Source organism: Perissodus microlepis, chromosome 8, assembly GCF_051167445.1.
Source record: "Perissodus microlepis isolate ML-2025 ecotype Zambia chromosome 8, ASM5116744v1, whole genome shotgun sequence".
Lineage (NCBI taxonomy): Eukaryota > Metazoa > Chordata > Actinopteri > Cichliformes > Cichlidae > Perissodus > Perissodus microlepis.
The window spans coordinates 20,030,783-20,048,878 of NC_140468.1; the positions used below are offsets into that span (position 1 = coordinate 20,030,783).

At 41.2% G+C, this 18,096-nt stretch overlaps 1 protein-coding gene across 3 annotated transcripts in view; it reads left to right on the forward strand.

Moving 5' to 3' along the window:
- The window catches only part of trrap (transformation/transcription domain-associated protein), an 85,357-nt gene that overhangs the window by 31,950 nt on the left and 35,311 nt on the right, over positions 1–18,096 (forward strand). For all 3 annotated transcript variants that reach the window (XM_084938108.1, XM_084938111.1, XM_084938110.1), the window contains 14 exons: positions 519–725; positions 3,984–4,142; positions 4,498–4,635; positions 5,741–5,851; positions 6,559–6,705; positions 8,453–8,666; positions 12,418–12,546; positions 13,371–13,520; positions 14,776–14,975; positions 15,409–15,530; positions 16,677–16,890; positions 17,026–17,205; positions 17,480–17,626; positions 17,923–18,042. In XM_084938108.1, the coding sequence (XP_084794234.1) occupies positions 519–725; positions 3,984–4,142; positions 4,498–4,635; positions 5,741–5,851; positions 6,559–6,705; positions 8,453–8,666; positions 12,418–12,546; positions 13,371–13,520; positions 14,776–14,975; positions 15,409–15,530; positions 16,677–16,890; positions 17,026–17,205; positions 17,480–17,626; positions 17,923–18,042 (2,238 nt within the window). The remainder of the gene's footprint in view (positions 1–518; positions 726–3,983; positions 4,143–4,497; positions 4,636–5,740; positions 5,852–6,558; positions 6,706–8,452; positions 8,667–12,417; positions 12,547–13,370; positions 13,521–14,775; positions 14,976–15,408; positions 15,531–16,676; positions 16,891–17,025; positions 17,206–17,479; positions 17,627–17,922; positions 18,043–18,096) is intronic.

Here is an 18,096-nt window from a genome sequence, read left to right on the forward strand (position 1 = left end):
GGATGTATTGCCTGCTTTCATGCATCTAACAGATGAGCGTGAATGATGGTTAAATCCCTGTTTGATTAGAAGTCCATATTATTATTCATAAGTTGTGTGTCTTGTTTTATGTTGAGTTTTTGAAATAGTCAAAGGTAGACTGAATCTGTTAAGTTGCCTTTGCAGCAAGAAAAATCACTTCTTAGATTACTCCACTTTTAAATTTTGTATCTGGTGTTGATGGGCAGTTGTAGAGCCAGCTTAACAACTCAAGTGATGAAGCATTTGAATTTATGCCTGTCATCAGCTTCTTTCGTTTTTTTTCCAACTCTGTAAGGAAGATGAAAGTGTGTGTGTGTGTGTGTGTGTGTGTGTGTGTGTGTGTGTGTGTGTGTGTGTGTGTGAGAAAGGGGTTTGTGTGCTTTTTCTATCTTCTCTAAATGTGTAGGCAGGAAAACAGCACTTTTAAGGGGCAGTAAAATTTTAGCCAAGTATATGGTATGTTACTAAATTAGACATGCGATCTCTGCTCTGTACAGGTCTTCCACAGCCTGTTGAAAGCCCACACAATGGAGGCCCGGGCCATAGTCCGCCAGGCTATGGCCATCCTGACTCCGGCAGTGCCTGCACGCATGGAGGACGGCCACCAGATGTTGACGCACTGGACTCGCAAAATCATTGTGGAGGAGGGGCATACTGTACCACAGCTGGTTCACATACTGCATCTCATTGTGCAACACTTCAGGGTGAGTAGTTTAAAAAAAAAAAAAAAAAAAAAGCATACACATTAATGCAACTTAGGCAGCAGCAGACTTCCATATGTCAGACCACCACTACCAAAAGTATTGAGTCCCCATGATATCCTCCTGGGATGGATGGAGCACTGCCTTCTGTCATTTAAATTACCCATGACAGATTTGTTAGACCACTTAATAATAGCAAAAGTAATATGCTTCTGAGGATGACAGTAAAATATCAGCGTTTTCTGTTTTACGATTTCTCGTGTTTCGAGGTAAGCTGCCACTACACATACTGAGATGTTAAGTGCCACTCAAGTGCACACATAGACATCCATTTAGTGTCTCTGCCGGCTCTCCTCTCAGCATGCTCACTGCAGGGAACCACGTGGGGGGGAGACTGTTGAGGTGCTAATTTTACTGATTATCTAAGTGCCCTGAATTACATGACACATCTTTCCTAATGGGAAAGGAGCATACTCATTAAAATGTAGATGATCTTATGTAGACCAATTAAAAATGTTTATGATTTTTTGTTAATTTCAGTTCTATATTGGTTGTAGCCAGATCATTTGTACTTTGCTCTGTTATCAAGTCAAAAGCTGGACTCTCGTGTCTAATTATGTCAACCGCCTGGTGTCCACAGTTGACTTAATGCAGATACAGCATTAAACACACCCTTCACAGCAGTGATCAGTAGAGTCAAAGAGCAGCTCATGTGGACTCGTCATCAACAAAAGCAAATGATCATTGAGCTTGCTTTTCGCTTTCCTCCATAAACTTGAAAGACACTTGTGCCCTCTCGCTTCTTCAGCTGATGTTCACCGCCTCACCAGTCAGAGAGCGACAGTCTTTTAGCAGAAGACTGACATTTCCCTCAGCTTCCCTCTCTATCTCACTGACAGGCCGCTCTCACTGGGCCAGATGACTAATCTAATGTAATCACATCAGCATAATTACACTGGGGAGGAGATAATGACAGACAGATGAGAGACTTTGTGCGTGTGCGTTTGATAAAGAAATGGAGAGATTGTGTGCGTGTTTGTCTGTGTGCACACGTGATGGACAGGGCTTAGCCACTCTGTCATTAAGGGGCTGTGAAGTCCTGCTCTATCGACTATAATTACCCTCAAAGTGAGAAGCTTTAATATTCTTTGACACTGACAAAAGCCCTCAGATAGACATCTCATCTCTAGCTCCTTTGTCTGCATGTGTGTTTGAGAGTCCCAGTTCAGTTTTCGGAAGCTAAGTGACTCTTGAGCGTGACACTTGAGTTGGGCTAAGTGTGTGTCATCATGTCCTTGAGACTAAGTAAGAATTTGATGTCAGAGTTTGCCTATTCTGACTAAAAGTCTCAAAGTGATTGAGCACCCCATTTAACTTTGCATGTGTTATCACCCTAAAATCTAAACCGGAAGGTCTGGAGTACAGAAAAACAAACCTTTCCTGTACATGTGTGGACTTGCCTTTATTTTTGTCCACCTCCCATATATTAGTGCATTGTGCATAGACTAGGGGTGTCAAACGTACGCTGCCCACATTCGGCGAAACAACAAAAAAAAAAAAAAAAAAAAAAAAGAAAGGGAAAAAACCAAAAAACTAATCTGTACAGTCTGGGCAATGAGCTACCAGGACTTTTTCTGTCATTTTATTTCTTACAAATTAAGTTCAGAGAGTTGCGCTGACAGATTACTTTCTTTGCTGCAGCAGGTTTTCTTCATCATATAGAAAAACAGTTAAATATGTAACTTTTTATACTAATAGAAAAGGGGGCTTCACTGGTACAGCCCGTTTTTAACATCAAAGTGGGCTGTATGTGATCCGCCATGTAAAAGGAGTTTGACACCCTGGTTTACACCAGATGTTTTGCAGTAGATGGAGCTAGCACAAGGATAAGCTTCCTGGGAGTCGTTCTGTGTGATTCTAGTAGAAGCACAGGAACAAGATACTGCAGCAAATGACATATGTAGGCCATTGTTTGGTTGCTTCTTCTGTTGCTAATGCAGTGGAAGAAGGCCTCGTACAATACTGTGCAGAAGTCTCGAGGCATTCGTCGTTGCTTCTTTTTTTTTTTTGCTTCCAAGGAGCCGGATTTTCCTGTTTCTTTTTTAAGTGGGCTTGAGCAGTAGTTCTCAGGCTTTCTGAAGGTTTTTTCTTTCAACACTGGCTGCCTTTTTTCTGTTGTCTTTTTTTTTTTTTTTTTTTTTTTTTAAGTTAAAGCCTCTTAACACTGACCTGTGAATATTCAAGCATGCAAAAGGCACCTAACTCAACTTTTTAATTAAATCTAAGCAAAGTATCAAACATAACACAATATGACAAGATCTTCTGAATTTTTTGAGGAACGTGTTTTTGAATTCACATTTTTGGGCTGCAAGTACGACAGAACTGTTTTTGTATGAGTAATGGGGTTTTTTTGGTCTCACAGAGTTTAAGTGGTTCCACTTCATGCAAAACAAGCTTGTTTTTTTTTTTTTTTTAAACCCGTAATCTTGTCATCCACACTAGTTTTCCACTCTTCCAGACTTCATCTGGTTTTTACAGAGTAAAGGTTCAAGTTGTGAGAGATACAGATGAAAGGAACGCACGCCCCAAGCCACAGTGCAATTTATACTGACGTTTAAATTCGTCTGGTTAGCCTTAGGGGCTATTGTAATCACTTTTTGTGCCTCTTTTAAACTCTACCATTGGTGCTCTCTGTCTGTGGTGCTTTGTGGAAAAAAATGTGCCAGTCCCTCCTGACAGCTTCTGTATATAATATTAAACATAAGCTTTTGTGACACTCTATCTTTTAATCATACAGTTACGTCCATAGGTTATTCAACAGTAACACAACTTTAAGCTCTTTAAAAACTGTGGAGTGACTGTTTATAACATTGTCTGCAATTTCTAAACTGTTGAAGTGATTTAACAGATGCACTGCATTAAGTCACCACTTCAATCACATGGTAATTGCAGGATTTCAAATGTATTGTGGTGAAATAGTGGCTTATGAGGCTTTTTGGACTTAAGGACGACTTAAGTAATTGTTTTCTAACAGTTACAAAATAATTAGAATTTTTAAAAAAAAAACCCACATGCACCAAAAAAACAAAACCAATACAAACCTGTGTTTTGCATAATCTGGAGTGCTCTGATGTCAACGTGGATGATGTCAATTGAATATTAGCAGAACAAGGGATATGAAAATATTGCTTGTTTATAGTACTTCAGCATTATGATACTTTTTCAAAGTTATACCTGGTGCTTCCCCCCCCCCCCCTCTAGGTGTATTACCCTGTCCGACACCACCTGGTGCAGCACATGATCAGTGCAATGCAGCGTTTGGGCTTCACTCCAAGTGTGACTATAGAGCAAAGGAAGCTGGCTGTGGACCTGGCTGAGGTGGTCATCAAGTGGGAGTTGCAGAGGATCAAAGACCAGCAGGTAAACCACATTGTTTTTACTGACTTCTGTTGATGTCAGGAGTACCAGTTTGGGATGGTCGTCTAGGATCTTGACATACAGAGTCACCAAATTATGTTTCTCACTTCTCACAAAAATCTTTTTCCTGCAGACTGAAGATGCTCATTAAGTCACAAAATAAACCTTATTCATCATAGCAGTTAAAGCGTTTCTTGAGCCGTGTACCATAAATGCTCATTACTTACGTTGCGATATGAGCTAGTGACAAACTTCAGCTTTATTGCATTGTACAGAAAGAGACATATTGTGGTTATATTGTGTTAACAATTGGATTTGTCTCCTCCTTTCTTGTGTGTACCTTTCTTTGGCACAACAGCCAGAATCTGAGGCTGAAGTAGGTCCTGGTGGTGAAGGGACCAGTGGGGCTGCTGTGAAAAGAGGCCTTTCTCTAGAATCCGCCGGGGCTGGACAGGACGTCAAGAGATTCCGTACAGCAACTGGAGCTGCTTCCACGGTGAGCTCAGTTAGTAATTAGTCAGATGCCAGACGAATGTGGCTGTGACTGATGGGCCCTCGTGCCCCAGACAGAATGTCTTACCTTCAGAGTTCTCACTTGATATCCCTGTGTTACTTGCTTCTCTAAGGGTGTTTGTTGTGCAGTTTGAAAGCTACTAATAAGACAGCCAGTTATACTTTTTTGTCTCCACAGTCATTTATTGAATGAGTCTGAGGGGGAAAAATTGCTAACAGGATTGACAGCAGAGTTGTTGCTGTTATCCAGCTTGTCTTACAGCAGTATGGCAGCGCCACATATACTTCATCATATCCCTCAGTGGTCTTTTGTTTTGAGGTCTTTTGGGATACCTTTGTTGTAAAAAGCGCCTGTTCAAAATTTTAATCAAATTTGTTAATTTGCGCTAATGCCAATCTTTCAAAAGGCAGTTTATACTTAGATTAAAGACTCTGAAATTGCCTCGTGATGTTGCCTGACACATCTGGAGTTCTGCCACAATCAGCTTAATGTCTGCATGTCGTAGATTAGAGGGCATAATTGGGCAGTAACTACACGTTTTAAATAAAGCTTGTTTTATGTATTAAAGTGTTCATAATGAATTCCAAAATGTAAATATCCTTTAAAGTATGTCGATTTACAGATCACAGATTTATTAGCCCTGCAACAGAGTGAAAACCTGTCTCCCGCTCAGTGACAGCTAGAATAGGCTCCAGCCCAGCTACAATGTTTAACTGGAAAAACTTTTAAGAGGATGGAAGGATGAATGACACTTACAAAAATAAAAATAATACTTAAAGGTTATTGTAATAAATATTTGTGCTCTTGTTATAATTTCTGTTTTTTGTGCCTCTTCTTGTGATGTCAAGATAAAAATGCGTCTTTTTAACTTGTCAGAATTTGTTTCTGCTTAAGCTGAGGAAACATTATTTGCCCAGAAAGTTGTCAGAAAAGTTATCAGACTTATTGTGGCTGGAGCCTCCTTTTTGTAGACCGAAAAACCCTTTGTACAGCATTTCTGCTTTTGACAACTTTCTGTAATCATTCTTTTGTCAAAAAAGAAAAAAGTTTATATATATTTGACAGATTATAATGTTGGTGTTTGTAGGTATTTGGCCGCAGCCAGTCCATGCCAGGCACAGAGAGCATGCACAACAAACCTGTTGAGAAACAACATACAGACACTGTGGTCAACTTCCTCATCAGGATTGCTTGCCAGGTAAGACCTCAGCCACACACACACACACACACACACACACACACACACACACACACACACACACACACACACACACACACACACACACACACACACACACACACACAATACATGTGTTTTGCCATCCATTAGTCCTTCCAAGTAGGCACAATTATTCTAACCACTCGTTTGGGTGAGGATAACGCACACACAAACACACACACATACATGGAGTCACTCTAGAGTCATTGACGACCTTGGTTACTAGGCCTGAAATAGACTGCTGAGATTTCACTCACCTTGACTTTTCCTACTTTATTTTTTGGGCCAAGTTTCATTCTCACTGTTCAGCCAAGCATCTCTGTTGAATATAACCTTCCCTATAACCGCTGGGGATCACTCGGTGCTCACAGAACACTCTATAGCAACATAATCTTTTCTTTGTATTCCTCTCGATAACAGTGTAGTGCGATACTGAATTGATCCCAGTAGAAAAATTATGTCCTCACTGGCCCGAGGGATTGTGATCAGCCAAAGGAAATCACACCTAGCGCTGATAGGGATTCAGTGTGTTTTTCAAGGATACCTCTCTAAAGTGGATGCTTATCACTATAAAGGTTTGCAGAGGGAATGTTGATTGAAAGATGGTATCCATCCTGGTTGTGCCTCTTTTGAACTCCAGCTGCATGAATTAAGTGCCTAGACAAATATGTTCCTTTCTTTTCTAGGTGAACGATAGCACCAATGTGGCTGGATCTCCAGGGGAATTGTTGTCTCGCCGTTGTGTCAGCCTGATGAAGACAGCCTTGAGGCCTGACATGTGGCCTCGTGCTGAGCTGAAGCTACAATGGTTTGACAAGCTGCTAATGACAGTGGTAAGATGGCATGTACTTTGAGAATGATTGTTACATTAGACTTCATGCATGGTTCATATTGCCAGATCCATACAAGGTGATAATTTAGGTGTGAAACCTGTCAGTACTGCTGTTATTCTTCACTGCCTTTCTGAGTAATCAGTTGTCATTGACTGTGTTCAGACCCGTCTAAGTAATAATTGGTCTAAAAGTTTCTACTATTTAACCATGGTGAATATTACTGTTTGGGTATGTTTAAAAAAGAAACCTATATCTGTGTAGAGTATTCATGTAAGTTTGTTGTTTGGACTTACTAGTAAAAGAATTTTTCAAAGTACTTCAGTCAAACTAGTCTGAATAAAATCAAAATATTCAATCTTTGTGTTGTTGTTCAAGCTCCAAGCAATAAGCAGCAAACAGCTGAGGATAACTAATAGCTTCCCAGAGAAGTTTTCCCTGTCCCCGCTTAAGCTCCGTCTTAGTGTTTGCTCTAACACCTCAGAGTCCTTTGTCTGTTATCAGTAATGCATGAAGTGAGGCGCCAACCACCATAATGACAAAATAATGACAGTGGTGAGATAACAGCACTCTATCCGGGTTGGCCTGTGCCTTCTCATTCAAACCCCCCAAAACCCCTCTACATCCTAAAGCCCTCATCCTTGCTTTCTGTATCGCCCCACTGTGACTCTGTTCATCTGTCCTCGCCTTTCCCTCTGTGTCTAACCACTTCCTCCTCTCATCTCTTTTCCATCCAGCCTCTTATCGCAGCCTTTATTCTCTTTCTTTCTTTTCATCCATGTCTCCTTTCCTCCTCATCTCTCTGGTCTGATTGGCGTCACTGTTCAGACAAGGTTATCACCACGCGTTGCCAGTTGTCACGTACTGCCCTTGTTCTCTTTTGGGGATCACTTCATCGGCCGCACCCTTTTCTCTCCCTACACACACACACATTCACACAAACTCAGTCGGCCCTTCCATATCCCTTTGGGGATTGTCTAACAAACAAGGCCTTCTGTAGGTTTTATGCAGATGTACGCAGGCCCACCCCCTTGGGACCTCGCTCTACCTGCCTAGCCGCCTTACTCAGACTAATGAACAATGCTGTAAATCGGATTATCTTTTATCATCTCATTGTCTCGGCGCAGCAGTGATTAAGAGTCTGGGGGAGTGGCATGAGGAGGTTGTATTTGGAGTGTAACTTGAGAGACACACAAAACATGTACAGTCTCACAGGCATGCCTGCATCTGCATGGTTCCTGCAGCGACAAGTTCCTTTTCTGTTAATGCACTGTCAAATCAATACTACCCTAATATCTAGCAGGAGCCTTATCACCAGAGTCACCTTGTTCATTAGGCAAGATCAGTGCCATGGATCTGTCCCAGATTACCCTCTTGGCCCTGCCATTGTAAACCTTGTTTGCAATTTAGACAAAATTAGGAACCGATGCTGCCCATTGATCTTTGGTTTAACAGCCATCACAATGCCTTGTTTTTGTGTGTGTTTGTGAGCAGTATTGATTTCTGAGTTGAGTCGAATAAAAAAAACTCAGTTGTTTCATCTGTCTGCAGATGAAATTGCACTATTGTCTATATTGCTTTGTTTTAGCATTGGGCGCTTGGCTAAAAAGATACATATCAATATTTTCTTTTAGATATGAGGCTTTTATTGAAAAGTCTAAATGGATTTCTATCTGTTTTAAGAGCAATACAAAAAAATGTGTTTCATTGACCTTCCACTTATAGTGTCTACTCCTTTTTGACCTCTCAGGAGCAGCCAGCCCAAGCGAACATCTCCAACATCTGCACAGGACTGGAGATTCTCTGCTTCCTGTTGACAGTGCTGCAGCCCCCAGCCGTCCTGGCTCACTTCAAGCCGCTCCAGCGGGGCATCGCTGCGTGCATGACCTGCGGCAATACCAAAGTGCTGCGTGCTGTCCACTCCCTTCTTTCTCGTCTCATGAGTATCTTCCCAACTGAGCCTAGTAAGCTGCAATGATTTATTTCTAAATTCTCACTGGAAGCCAGACCAGCTGCACACAGGAAAAAACACTATATATCTGATTCCTTTCTGAGAAATCGTCATGCCACACTGTGATAAAATTATAAATAGAAGTGAATTATACTGGTGATATAATTTACAAACTTTCTTCCCCAAAAGGATTAAGTGATGAGACTCATTGGCATGGGATTTGGGGATTTTATAAACCTAATTATGATACAACCAACAAAAATTGTTTGCATAATTACAAAAAAAATTATGACTTATAAAAGCTGCAAGTCCTGTATTTTTATTCATAAGACGTGCCATTTCTGTAAGTAATTGTTTAAATTAATGTTTTGTTGTAGTGTTGTAATTGGTTGTGTTTTTAACATATATGTGCAATTTAATGTGATTGATTGTGTGTCATTTTGAAATATGGAGAGATGCTTATGGGAGAATAACTGTCCCGCATCTTTCCATGCAAAATGAATAGAGCATCATCTGTTTTAGGTCATTGTATGAATTGTTTTAAAGCACTCTCGACAAAGGCCTAAAGACAGACTTTTAATTCATTTGAAAGCCTGATGCTTAACATTGTCCACCCCAGCTGTGAAACTCAGAAACCAGTCTTACTTGTTATCATCTATCGTCCACCTGGGCCTTACACAGAGTTTCTGTCTGATTTCTCAGACTTTATATCTAATCTAGTTCTGAGCTCAAATAAAATAATTATTGTGGGTGATTTTAACATCCATGTAGATGCTAAAAATGACAGCCTCAACATGGCATTTAGTCTGTTATTAGACTCAATTGGCTTCTCTCAAAATGTAAAAGAACCCACCCACCACTTTAATCACACTCTAGATCTTGTTTTAACATATGGCATAGAAACTGAACATTTAACAGTGTTTCCTGAAAACCCTCTCCTGTCTGATCATTTCCTGATAACATTTACATTTACAATAATTGATTACACAGTGGTGGAGAGTAGATTTTATCAAAGTAGATGTCTTTCTGAAAGCGCTGTAACTAAGTTTAAGAATATAATCCACCCACTGTTATCATCTTCAATGCCCTGTACCAACACAGAGCAGAGCAGCTATCTGAACGCTACCCCAACAGAGGTCGATTATCTTGTTAATAATTTCACCTCCTCACTACGTACGACTCTGGATGCTGTAGCTCCAGTGAAAACTAAGGTCTCTAATCAGAAGTACCTGACTCCGTGGTATAATTCTCAAACACGTACCCTAAAGCAGATGACTCGTAATCTGGAGAGGAAATGGCGTGTCACAAATTTAGAGGATCATCATTTAGCCTGGAGAAATAGTTTGCTGCTTTATAAGAAAGCCCTCCGCAAAGCCAGAACATCTTACTATTCATCACTGATTGAAGAAAATAAGAACAACCCCAGGTTTCTCTTCAGCACTGTAGCCAGGCTGACAAACAGTCAGAGCTCTGTTGAGCCAACCATCCCTTTAACGTTAACTAGTAATGACTTCATGAACTTCTTCACAAATAAAATTTTTATCATTAGAGAAAAAATTACCAGTAATCATCCCACAGATGTAATATTATCTACAGCTACTCTTAGTACCATTGATGTTAAGTTAGACTCTTTTTCTCCAATTGATCTTTCTGAGTTAACTTCAATAATTACTTCCTCCAAACCATCAACGTGTCTTTTAGACCCCATTCCTACAAAACTGCTCAAAGAAGTCCTGCCATTAATTAATTCTTCGATCTTAAATATGATCAACCTATCTCTAATAATCGGCTATGTACCACAGGCCTTCAAGCTGGCTGTAGTTAAACCTTTACTCAAAAAGCCATCTCTAGACCCAGCAGTCTTAGCTAATTATAGGCCAATCTCCAACCTTCCTTTCATATCAAAAATCCTTGAAAGAGTAGTTGTCAAACAGCTAACAGATCATCTGCAGAGGAATGGTTTATTTGAAGAGTTTCAGTCAGGTTTCAGAGCTCATCACAGCACAGAAACAGCTTTAGTGAAGGTTACAAATGATCTTCTTATGGCCTCTGACAGTGGACTCATCTCTGTGCTTGTCCTGCTAGACCTCAGTGCAGCGTTCGATACTGTTGACCATAATATCCTATTAGAGCGATTAGAACATGCTGTAGGTATTACAGGTACTGCACTGCAGTGGTTTGTATCATATCTATCTAATAGACTCCAATTTGTGCATGTAAATGGAGAGTCCTCTTCACACACTGAGGTTAATTATGGAGTTCCACAGGGTTCAGTGCTAGGACCAATTCTGTTTACATTATACATGCTTCCCTTAGGCAGCATCATTAGAAGACATAGCATACATTTTCACTGCTATGCCGATGACACCCAGCTCTATCTGTCCATGAAGCCAGATAACACACACCAATTAGTTAAACTGCAGGAATGTCTTAAAGACATAAAGACCTGGATGGCCGCTAACTTTCTGCTTCTTAATTCAGATAAAACTGAGGTTATTGTACTCGGCCCTGAAAATCTTAGAAATATGGTATCTAACCAGATTCATACTCTGGATGGCATTACCTTGGCCTCCAGTAACGCTGTGAGGAACCTTGGAGTCATTTTTGACCAGGACATGTCCTTCAACGCACATATTAAACAAATATGTAAGACTGCTTTCTTCCATTTGCGCAACATCTCTAAAATTAGAAATATCCTGTCTCAGAGTGACGCTGAAAAACTAGTTCATGCATTTATTACTTCCAGGCTGGACTACTGTAATTCATTATTATCAGGATGTCCAAAAAACTCACTGAAAAGCCTTCAGCTAATCCAAAATGCTGCAGCAAGAGTACTGACAGGGACTAGAAAGAGAGAGCATATTTCTCCTGTTTTGGCTTCCCTTCATTGGCTTCCTGTTAAGTCCAGAATTGAATTCAAAATCCTGCTCCTCACATACAAGGTCTTAAATAATCAGGCCCCATCTTATCTTAATGACCTTGTAGTACCATATCACCCTATTAGAGCACTTCGCTCTCGCTCTGCAGGCCTACTTGTTGTTCCTAGAGTATTTAAAAGTAGAATGGGAGGCAGAGCCTTCAGTTTTCAGGCCCCTCTTCTGTGGAACCAGCTTCCATTTTGGATTCGGGAGACAGACACTATCTCTACTTTTAAGATTAGGCTTAAAACTTTCCTTTTTGCTAAAGCATATAGTTAGGGCTGGACCAGGTGACCCTGAATCCTCCCTTAGTTATGCTGCAATAGACGTAGGCTGCCGGGGGATTCCCATGATGCATTGAGTTTTTCCTTTCCAGTCACCTTTCTCACTCACTATGTATTAATAGACCTCTCTGCATTGAATCATATCTGTTATTAACCTCTGTCTCTCTTCCACAGCATGTCTTTTATCCTGTCTTCCTTCTCTCACCCCAACCGGTCGCAGCAGATGGCCGCCCCTCCCTGAGCCTGGTTCTGCCGGAGGTTTCTTCCTGTTAAAAGGGAGTTTTTCCTTCCCACTGTCGCCAAAGTGCTTGCTCATAGGGGGTCATATGATTGTTGGGTTTTTCTCTGTATCTTTGAAGCGCCTTGAGGCGACTTTTGTTGTGATTTGGCGCTATATAAATAAAATTGAATTGAATTGAAATTGAATTGAATTGAAACATAGTGTGATCAATACATTATGATGCTGATTCCTTGCAGCAATATAACTGCGTCACTTTGCACGGCAGTGATTTCGATTTTCAGCTGTTCTTTGTTTGAAACAAACATTGCTTTGTTTTTCTAGGCACATCAAATGTGGCATCTAAGTATGAGGAACTTGAGTGTCTATATGCTGCTGTGGGCAAGGTCATCTACGAGGGACTTACCAACTATGAAAAAGCAACAACCAACACTAACCCCACGCAGCTCTTTGGTAAGACCAGCTCTCACGTTTAGTTTTTTTTCCTCCTTTCTTGCCCTTGGTTACTCTTCTGTTGGTATATATACTTAGAAGGGAAAAAAAGTCAATCTCCTACTCTCACTACAGCACCAAGCGGCCCCTTGGTTACTTTTACCAGTTAAGCCATTGAGTGGGCCGTTAAAATGCAAGCCGATGGGCTCTGCTGCTCGGGCTAACATCTGGTCTATTTAAATGGGGGCCACAGTCCAGCGGTTTGGGAAAGATTGTCTTGGGAAGGATTGCTGCTTTCCGCCACTCTTCCTGTACAAACATTACTGTTATCCACCCAGATGTCAGAGTATTTATAGAAAAAGCTTTCATTAAAGCTTATTTCAAAGAGACTTTCATTTTTTTTTCTTTTAGATGAAATATGTAGTAGGTTTCAAAATATAGGCCATTCAAGGTGATAAATGGCTATTTGAGAGCAGTCCAAAGGTAATGCTGCTTTATGCAGTTTCCTAAAATTACAGTGGTGGTCAATAAAATAAAAAAAAGCATTCTGTATCCTGCTGTTGCAGTAAAGTCACAGCGATGTGATGCATCCGTCTGGCCAGGGGGTGACATTTTAACATTTGTCTCCTCTCCAGGGAACGGCAACAAAGAAGAACATTACTCATTCTTATTTCTGCCTCTGTTACACTCTTGAGGGGGGGAAATATATATATCAAGCTGCGTGAATGAACACAAGCTGACTGCAGGTGTCTGTGTCTGTTACCTCTCCCCAGAGAAGTGAAGCTTCTTGTCAAACTGTTCCATTTCCCATACTTCTTATCCCTCTGCCTTCATTTGTCTTACAGGGACACTGATGATCCTGAAGTCAGCCTGCAGTTACAATGCCAGCTACATTGACCGTCTCATCTCAGTGTTCATGCGCTCACTACAGAAGATGGTGCGGGAACACCTGAGCCCCCAGCAGGCTAACCCAGGGGTGACTGAAACCAGCACAGGTACATAAATACAGTGGAAAGATGTGAGGAAGCCAGTGGCAAATGCAATTTAAAAAGTAATCACATAGGAAAGATGTGCAGTATGCCATGTATATTCAGTAGATTTTATATGAGCAACAGTTACATGCTCTCTTGTGCAAATTCATGCAGTTTCACAAATTCGCAAGGTTTTCTTTCTATCCCTTTTTATTCCTTGCCCACAGTCTCTTATGTGTTGCTTAATATTTAACTCAGATTTTGAGTTCACAACATATTAGTCACCATTATTCTCCAAACTTGGCACCAGATAACCACTACTATTTCAGCTGAACTTATTCTACTTGGCTGCAGTTACACCTGGCTGACATTATTGGGGAAGTTTTTGCTCGTACTTTCCCCCAGCCCACGTCCAACAAGGAGCTGACTGTGTGTGAGGTGGACACAACACAGACATGAATGTAGACTCACATCACAGCCTTTCTCAGATTGTTAAAGCTCATATATCCCAGGTGTCCCACCAGTGCCTCTTTCCGTAGAAAGACAGTATCAAAACTTGTATATCAATAGCCCCAGCTGTGTTCTCAATAGCTCTTGTGGTCAGGAGAGATCCTTTGTGCAGATAGTATGCTTTCTCGGGGAATGTTTCTCAGCTCTAGTTCCCAGTCTGTATTGTCTTCTGCTCTTTTTGTATCAACAGATGGTCACCTTGTGCTCTTTTGCTGTGGGGTTTGAAAGGGTAGTCACAGTTTGACACAGAACCTCTTGACAACTTGCCCTTTATATTAATCCGTGAGGGGGTGAAAGGGAAAAACACTTGTTTAGGTTTCCTGTTCATTTACTTTTCTGAACTTCAGAAAGTCTGGCAGTGCATAATTCCTGTTGCTACTCTTCAGACAGGAGGTAATGACTGTAAGATACTATCAGTGCTTTAAATGGGTCCCTAATGACTGTATCGGGAAACACAGACATTAACTGTCCACCGTGAACAGTTAGTCACTAAGACCAAAGGCCTTCTGACCATTAGGCTTTTTCCTCTAAAGATTATTCACGTTTCAGTAATCTAATAAGCTTAACTGTAGTAGTTCCATCCTGATTGTATTGAAAATGTGAAGTTCTGACTGCTGCCACCATTTAAAAATAGATAAGTCATTTCAATTTATTGAAGGCCAGAAAATGTGCAATAGAAGGAAGATGGATAAATGCACAGATAAATGCATCTGTTCTGTAGTTTGTCTCGGCCCTGCCTTTGAATATTTTCATGTGTTTGTTCTGATAGTGACCAGCGAGCTGATAATGCTCAGTCTTGACCTGGTGAAGACACGATTGTCCGTCATGAGCATGGAGATGAGGAAGAACTTTATCCAGGTCATCCTCACTTCCCTAATTGAGAAGTCTCCTGACCCCAAAATCCTCCGTGCTGTTGTCAAGATCGTGGAAGAGTGGGTGAAAAACAATTCTCCAATGGCTGCCAACCAGGTAAGGAGGAGGACTGTTCAGGTGTGAGACAGTAAAACAGTATTAAGTGAGGAAAAAAACAAAAACAAATGTGGTATTCAAGAGATCCTGGCATAATTCCTCTTATGAAAACAGGTGTAAATTAAGAACTGAATCAGCAAAGTTGTGAAAGGTGTGAAACCTTTGGACAAACAACAAGCGAAGCACATTTTCTAAATCTAGTAAGGTTAGCATTAGCATAATACCTACAGAGGAGTCTCTGGTCTTCATTTTCTTTTAAGCTGAAGAAGAGCAAGGGGCACACAGCTGAGCTAGACAGGTGCAGCTGCGAAAAACAACTGAATAGAGAATAGATTATTTTTCTTTTCTCACACCTTTCTATTTGTCTGTTTATTGTTCATAATATTTTTTTTCCTTTATCTTACTTTCTACCCGATTCTTCTTTCCCTTTCAGATGCCAAACCTGCGTGAGAAATCCATCTTGCTGGTGAAGATGATGACCTACATAGAGAAGCGTTTCCCTGATGAACTTGAGTTAAACGCCCAGTTCCTGGACCTCGTTAATTACGTCTACAGGTAATTACCGTCATTCATCACATGGCTAAATGGCCACGCCACTGACGCCACACCGCCCTTGCATCCATCTTAACGTGAGAAGTGAAGGTCGGGGGCGGTTGAGGCGGGGAAAAGACACGGAAGGTTAGGTCAGGGGGAAAAAAGGAAAATAAAGATGAAGAGGAAAAGCTTGAAGTACCAGAAGTGTACCTTTCCTTTTTTATGACTAAAAGTTAATTATTAACGATGGTAATAATTATAATAAGATTGTTAAACTCAGGAACTGGATGAACTAATTTAGAATCATTGTAGCTGTAAAAAAACAACAAAAACAATTAAAAGCTGGAAAATTTAAGATGGCCACGAAAAGATTGACTGATGAAGATTGATAATAGGATTACAGTACTATCAGTATTCAGCTAGCTGATGACAGGACACCCAGCAGGTGGTGGTCAAAGGTGAGAGACCACCTCTGCCGGCTATTCATCAAACTGTGGCCCTCATCACCTTTCCATCTTCTACACATACACATTTAATCAGCCCAGTATATCCGCATCCTGATGCCAAAAGATTTAAAATGAGCAGTAAAGCCATGATGGACAGCAAGTAATGATAATGGAAGGATAAAGCAGCTGTGCCAGCGCAAAGTGTGATTATGAGGACGGTGTAAATACGAGCAACATGCAGCTGTGGCACCGTGTTATTCTTTTCATCCCACCTACTCTCTCGCTGCTTCTGTTTTATGAATCATCGCTTCGGAGCACATTCAGTGCTGTAGAATGACGTGGAAACGATTGCATTTGTTGTTTCAATAGTTAGGTAGGTAATGTTACATCAGTCTTATTGTCGAAGATGCAGACTTTTGCCCAATATTCAGTTTTAACCACACCAAATGTAAGAAATAGTTCAAAAAGTTGTAAAAACAAGAGTATTTTCCAAGTTGCAAATTCCTGCATTGTTTCAGTGGCATATACATGTTTTGCCAACAGCTCTCAGCTGCACGGGGCACCGAGTTTTATCTGTGTGTGCAGTTCTCTGTATTACAAGTTAATGGTGACATTTTCTAACTCGGGCGCTAATCGCCCCACCCCCACACATCCCATTTTTAAGAACATTTTTGGTAATAGGCATCTCAGATTCTTTCTCACAAAACTTTTGCCCCTTTAGGGATGAGAGCCTTTCAGGAAGCGACATCACATCAAAGTTGGAACCAGCCTTCCTTTCAGGGCTTCGCTGCAGTCAGCCAATGATCAGAGCCAAGTTTTTTGAGGTGTTTGATGCCTCTATGAAGCGGCGCGTCTATGAGAGGCTACTGTACATCTGCTGCTCTCAGAACTGGGAGGCCATGGGCAGCCATTTCTGGATCAAACAGTGCATAGAGGTATGCGGTGGGTCTCGGGTCTTTCTGCAGGCTTCGTAAGGTTTTTATTCTGCGGGTATCTACGTGCTGGTTATCTGCCACCAACCGTCACCAATCTTCCTTTATGTATTTTGCACCTGTTTGTGTGTTTGATAGTTGTTACTGGCAGTTTGCGAAAGAAACACCATCATTGGCACCAGCTGCCAGGGATCCATGCTGCCATCTATCACAAACGTCATCAACCTGGCTGACAGCCACGACCGTGCCGCCTTTGCCATGGCAACGCACATCAAGCAGGAGCCTCGCGAAAGGGAAAACACCGAGACCAAAGAGGAGGTGAGATACACAGACAGGCGCACAACGCCTCGCAACGTGTCCCACATAAATTGCCACATTACCCCATTAGGAGTTTTTACATACTGTGGGTCTAAGAAAAGAGTAATGCTGTGCCTCTTTGCTCGTCTTAAAAATTGTCTCTGTTGTCGTCATTCGTCCATTATCAAGAAGCTGTTGATAAAATGTTCTTTCAAAAACAGCCCAACACGAAGACTAAATGTCAAAGCTTGAACAACAATACATGTTTTTCCTCTCCTCATTTACCCCCTGGTAGGATGTAGAAATTGACATAGAATTAGCACCAGGTGACCAGACAGCCATTCCCAAGACTAAGGAGCAAGCAGAGAGAGACACAGGCAACCAACTGCACATGCTCACCAACCGCCATGACAAGTTTCTTGATTCATTACGGGAAGTCAAGGTAAGGCACTCCTTCAGTTTTGACCGGCTGATGAAATGAATTGAACTTTGATAGAGTGTAGGCAAAATTAAAGAGATCATCCAAGGTTGACTACTTGCAGTTCAAAAACAATGTTTTATGTATTAAATTAATTATAGTTTCAAAACATTTTCATGTTCCAGTGGTATTATTCATTAACCCCCAAGAAGGATGAAAATGTCAGCAATATTCTTGAGCCCTAAAGGCATGAATTAAGAGTCAGTGCCTTGCAGAATCAGCAGCCAGAAGCTTTCATTTGTCTCTCTTTTCTGTGTTAGACGGGGGCACTTTTAAACGCCTTGGTTCAGCTCTGTCACATCTCCACACCGCTGGCTGAAAGGACCTGGGTCCAGCTTTTCCCTCGCCTCTGGAAGATCCTGTCTGACAGACAGCAGCATGTAAGTATAATTTATTAGCCTCCTCCTCCTCCTCCTCCTCCTCCTCCTCCTCCT